The sequence below is a fragment of the Nanorana parkeri genome, unplaced genomic scaffold (assembly GCF_000935625.1).
Source record: "Nanorana parkeri isolate BGI_ZX_2015 unplaced genomic scaffold, ASM93562v1 scaffold298, whole genome shotgun sequence".
In the NCBI taxonomy this organism is placed as follows: Eukaryota; Metazoa; Chordata; class Amphibia; order Anura; family Dicroglossidae; genus Nanorana; species Nanorana parkeri.
In genome coordinates this window covers 231094-236914 of record NW_017306566.1, presented here as the reverse complement: position 1 = coordinate 236914, position 5821 = coordinate 231094, and the positions used below count along the sequence as shown (strand labels likewise).

Sequence of the window (5821 nt, the reverse complement as noted above, 5' to 3'; positions counted from 1 at the left end):
CGTTTAGAATAAATATGTCCTTTTTTAATGGACAATTGTGTCACTACAATCAACAGAGCCGACGTTTCGGGGCCGCACAGGGTCCCTTCTTCAAGGCAGTAATTGCGTCACAATTTTACTGCCTTGAGGAAGGGACTCTGTGCTGCAGCGCTGAACACTGAAAAATGGCCTGGCCAGGAAGGGGGTCTAAACACCTGGTCTTGAAGTGGTTAAAAAAGGACATATTTATTCTAAACGAGTGCTGGTGACCTGTTTCTTTTACTTCGTATTTTGCACGGTGCCATCCGTGATAGTCATTGCGAGCACCACCGTTCTTATTTGGCCAGGACTGCTGTAAGGTGTGCGGAGAGGACCCCCACCACCTGAAAACTTGTCCTACACATACTGAACAACATACTCGCCGTACTCCTTTTCTACACATATTGCCTCTTCATACTCTCCACTCTCCTCTCCTGCACATACTATTGCCCCCCATTGTACTCTTTGCTCTGCACTGCTAACCTGCACATACTATTGCCCCCACATCATACCCTCCCCACTCACATATTGCCCCAATCATACCCTCTGCTCCCCTCTCCCGCAGATCGCAACCCCCCTCCCCATCCCATCATACTCTCTACAGCTACACTTATCCCCTACAAATATAGCGCCCCCATCATACCTTATGCACTCCTCTTCTGCACAAATTGCACCCATCATACCCTCCATATTCCTCTCTTGCACATATTGCCCCCACATCATACTGCCAGCTAAAACATTACTTCAGTATTATTTGTAACATCCCTAACATAACTATGCTCATTCTGTTTATATAATATGAATTAAAGACATCTAATGAGCACAATAGAATGTTTATCTTCAGTTTACAGAGTTTCAAATGCATGCTGTGGAAAAACACATGCATACGATAACAAACATATACACACATGTCTTACTAAACTGACATAAAATAATATTTTGCTGTAATTAGCAGGTTAAATGTATTATTTTATTCATCATCATGCAGTGCCAAAGCTTCACCACTGGAGGCACTAATGAGCAGAAACAAAACTAGAAGAGTCCATAGAATATTTATTGCAGGTTTGCTGTGAACAGAATGTGAAACTGACTTGTTGATTGTTTTGCTGGGGCTATATAAGCCATGCAGTTAAGAGACCAGTTCACTCCCTCCCTGGCTGTCAGATAAAACTCATCTTGGCAAGATGCTGTCCCTAAACCTTCTGCCTGTTGCAGAGCTACTGGTCTTTATCTGGAAGAACATGAGCTCTCTGCTGCATGATATGAAGATGTTCTCCTCTAGATGCTGGCTCTTTTCTGCACCAAAAGCCACTCCTGTCCAAAGCAGGCAGGTCCAGGACCCAGAGAGAGTTATACCCACCAGTGTGAACTACCACTTCACCAGGCAATGCAACTACAAGTGTGGCTTCTGCTTTCACACTGCGAAGACCTCGTTTGTCTTACCATTGGAAGAAGCCAAGAAAGGACTTTCCATGCTGAAGGATGCAGGTACTGCCTATTTCTCTGTTTTGCTGTGCTAGCTAAAGATTTTAATAATATCCAATTGGTAAAAAGGGATATGTCCCCTCCTGTAGCCTATAGCTTTCTCCATGGTCCCTAGGCATGCATTACCTAAAAAATATAACAGATTCCTCCATCATCGAGGAATCTCCCACTATCTTCATTGTATTCTGATGGCGGTTCACCAAGAACCAACCAACATTTGCATAGTGATCTTGGTATAAATTAAAGTTAAAGGCAAGGCCAACCGCTAAATACAAAATGTAAAATGGATATATGGGAGTTTTATTTACCTGTTAAAGGATTTGTATTTCTGTTCAGTCAGTCCTGAGATTTACTTGGCTCTGCCAGGCAGCAGAGCAAGGATAGTACCCTGATTTGTGGCTGCATTTAGGCAATACAACCAAGTTACTTTTCTGCCCCTAACCTATGACCAGACAGTGGGGGATTATATCCCTAGTGCTACTTGACAGGGGATTACTAGCAGGGGCTTTCACGGTATTTAAAAATACATTTAATTATTAATTTTTCTGGTGTACTAGTTATATCCCACTTTATTATTTATTAAGGGAATTCAAAGTAGCTTTATGTACCTTAGTAGGAGATCAAATGCATATTTAGCGGAACTCAGACAGACCGGAGAAGCATCTCAAGTTGATCTCAACCTCAAACTAATGTATCTGAAAGTATTCTGCATTTGTCCATCCACTCAATGTATTTGTGAAGTTTTTTTTTTTTTTAAATTAGCGATTACATATTTTATGAGCCAAGCCCAGTAAAGTTTGCTTTATGTCTTTCAGGTATGGAGAAGATTAACTTTTCTGGAGGCGAACCATTCTTGCAGGACAGAGGGAACTTTGTTGGAAAGATGGTGGAGTATTGTAAGAAAGAGCTAAAGCTTCCCAGTGTCAGCATTGTGAGCAATGGCAGTCTGATCACAGAAAAGTGGTTTCAGACTTATGGTGAGTCACACTGACAGTGCAGTGACATGCATCTCTATTGCAGCAGAAACGTTTATATATTGCTTTCCTTTTTCTTTGTTTAGTATTGTAAGACAGAACAGGAAAAACATGCAATTGAAAAAAATGCCTTTTTTTACTCACTGTAAAAATCTTTTTTTGGAGTACATCAAGGGACACAGGCTCAGTAGATTAAGGAACCACCTGCCACCTTTAGAAAAAATTGGGCATTGGGAAACAAAAAAGCTGTTAACCAGCCATCTATAACCCCTCCCACTTCCATTTTTTTTTTATTTCGAAAAGCAGTATTAATAGTAGATCATAAACATAAAAAGGGTTGGACCTGTGTCTCTTTCATGAACTCCAAGAAAGGGATTTTACAATGAGTACAAAAGTACAAAACCCTGTTTCCTTAATTGTTCATCAAGGGACACAGAATCAGTAAAATCAGGAACACTAGCAAACCCCAAAGCAGTCCTACTGAGGGAAGTGCAACACAGCAACACAACATTACCATCCTAAGAAAAAAGTAACAGGGAAAACACAGAGGGTTTCCCTGAAACTTATAAAGCTGCCTGCAGAACCTTATGTCCAAAGCTTGCAAATGCTGATGCCTGGACCTCCAGCTGGCAAAACGTAGAGAAGGTGTTAAGGAAGACCAGGTGGTAGCCTTGCAAATAAGGGAAGCGGAGGCCTGATGCCAAAAAGCCCAGCACTCACATGTCTTGTAGAATGCATGTTGTCTGTAAAAGGTAGAACCTTATCTTTAAGATGGTAGGATTGAGAAATGGTCCGCTTGTGTCTCTGAGAAATGGTGGGATGTGAAGTAGGCTCTCACTGGAACCTTCACAGAAATGACTAAAAAGAGAGTCAGTCAGCCTTCAGGAAGATGTAACTGAGAGGTAGATACAAACAGCTCTAACCGCATCCAGCAATGGAGGAACATCGCCTTAGGATGAATTGGAGCAGGACAGAGAAATGGAAGAACAATTTCCTGGTTAGGATGAAAAGTAGAGAGTACCTTAGGAAAAAAAAGAGGTTCTGCGCCCCAAGACAACATTATCCTTGTGAAGGATAAAAAAGTGTTCTCAGACACTTGCCTTGCAACCATGCAGTTGAGGAGTCCACTATTAAAGAGACATATGATGTCCTATTGTTGACCAAGTTCCTTGCACTGTAAGGGTGTTCAAAATGCCTCCTTAACCTGTCAGGCTGGCATCTGTCATGAGGATCCTACAGGAAAGTGGAAGAAAGTATTTGCCCTATTCCAGGGATGAAATGGTGAGCCAGCAGGCCAGAGACATCCTTGTTCTTGGTGTCTGGCATATTGGTAGGTCCAGTGCCCTTACCGTCTTATCCCATACATCCAGAATGTTGGGTTGCAATGGTCTGTAGTGGAACTTAGCAAGTGGGACTGCCTACCATCAGACCCAAATCTCTCATGCAAAAGTGGAGAATTGGATAGCTCCTGGACTGTAGGGTGCAGATCTGGGAGTGAATAGTTTGGAGGTTTTTTTTTTGGAAGGAAAACTCTGGACTGACAGGTATCTAGGATCAGATCCATGTATTCCAAGTGAAGAGTTGGTTCCAGCAATGACCTCCGCAGGTTCAGGATCCAACTGAACTTTCATAGAATCTGGACAGTCCAATTGACATTGTCCAAATATGCTTGTGCAGGCTATTCTCTCAGTAAGAGATCATCTAGGTATTAATGGGAATACCCTGTGAGTGTAACAAGGCTATCACTGGAGCTAGTACCTTGGTGAGTACACTGGGTGTAGAAGACAGACCAAAAAGTAGGACAACCATTTGGTAGTGCTGTATGTCCTCATAGGAAGGCAGGAAGCATTGATAGTAGGAAAGATGAGGAAGTGCAAGTATGCATCCTTGATGTCCACAGAGGCCAGATAGTTTCTCGGATGGAGGGAAGCTATGAATGACCTATCAGATTTCATGCAAAATACTGGCACTCCGTGGAAGACATTGAGTGCTTTAAGATCCAGGATGCCCTCTTTTGCTTTCAGAATGGTGAACAGGTTTGAGTAAGAACTTAGTAACCTTTATGCAGCTCTCTGCATTAAAGTGAATGCAAAGCCAAAACCTTTATTTTTAGTTTTGGATAAAATGCAGTCAGATTTGTATTGCTGTATATGTCTCTGGTGCGGAAAGTCACCCTCACAAAGCTCCTGGTGACCATTGCCTCTAGGACAGGAGTGATGCAAAATCCAAAATGTTTTTAGCTGTGATCAGAATAGGAGGTGAGAGAAAATCTTCCAATGGGAAACTTATTCTGGTGACCACTGTCTAAGATGGGATATCCCTTTGCTTTGGACAGATCACCTCTTACTTCCTGATGTGTATGTGAACCCAGAATACAATGAAAATCTCTTTGAGGGGGTATAAAACAGCACAGAAAAATAAAACACATGACAGTGGTCTCCACCATAATAAAATATTGGCTTTACTTTTACTTTAAGGTGTAAAAAGGCATGTATTTTCAGAACAAGTAGGCTGTGTGCCTTTTATTTAACAGGGAAGTATTCTGTGGACACAGCTTTTTTTGCACAACTGGAAATTTCTCCTTGGGTGCAAAAGGTATTCATAGCCCCTATTAAAGAACAATAGAATAACAAACACACTATAGTTTTACAAAGCAAAGGTTTTCACTGCATTTCTTGAACAACTATGAATTTGAATTTAGAAAAAAAGTGGTAACTGAGCTTAGCCTAAGAAATACGTTAACTCCTATAATTTTCCTAAATGAACATCTGTTTATATTCCAGGAGAACATCTGGATATTCTGGCTGTGTCATGTGACAGCTTTGTTGAAGAAGTGAACAAGCTCATTGGTCGGGGACAAGGCAAGAAAAATCATGTGGAAAAACTGATGAAGATCAGAAAATGGTGCCAAGATTACAATGTGGCTTTCAAAATAAATTCTGTCATCAACCATTACAATGTGGATGAGGACATGACAAAGGAGATTGAGATGGTCAACCCAATACGCTGGAAGGTAGGTGGCTGTTTTTTAACTGTCAGCTTTCTAATGCCTCATACTCATAGGCACTGCTTTCAGTGTCAGAAGTGATCCAAGCACTTTTATAAAAAAATAAATGTGTTGGAACAGTACAAATGAAGTGGACTGTAGTACTGAAAGCAGAAGTGCACTGTTGTGTAAGTTAAAGTCAATTTACACAGTGCTTTACATACTGGAATGCAAAGCAATCGCACAGGAAACTTCCCACTTCATTCTGTTGTGGGAGGGGGCGTAGTGGTGCATTGAAGTAAGTGGCACCGCTGCCACGCAACCCCCCCCCCCCTTTTTAGTTGTACTGCACACGGTG

The 5821-nt window shown here is 41.6% G+C and overlaps 1 protein-coding gene across 1 annotated transcript in view; it reads left to right on the top strand.

The window, feature by feature from the left end:
* The first annotated feature begins 1185 nt into the window (after nt 1–1185).
* RSAD2 (radical S-adenosyl methionine domain containing 2) overlaps nt 1186–5821 on the top strand; it is an 8925-nt gene continuing 4289 nt past the window's right edge. The window contains exons 1-3 of the mRNA XM_018557720.1: nt 1186–1506; nt 2319–2480; nt 5261–5490. Of these exons, the coding sequence (XP_018413222.1) occupies nt 1203–1506; nt 2319–2480; nt 5261–5490 (696 nt within the window). The 5' untranslated portion in view covers nt 1186–1202. The remainder of the gene's footprint in view (nt 1507–2318; nt 2481–5260; nt 5491–5821) is intronic.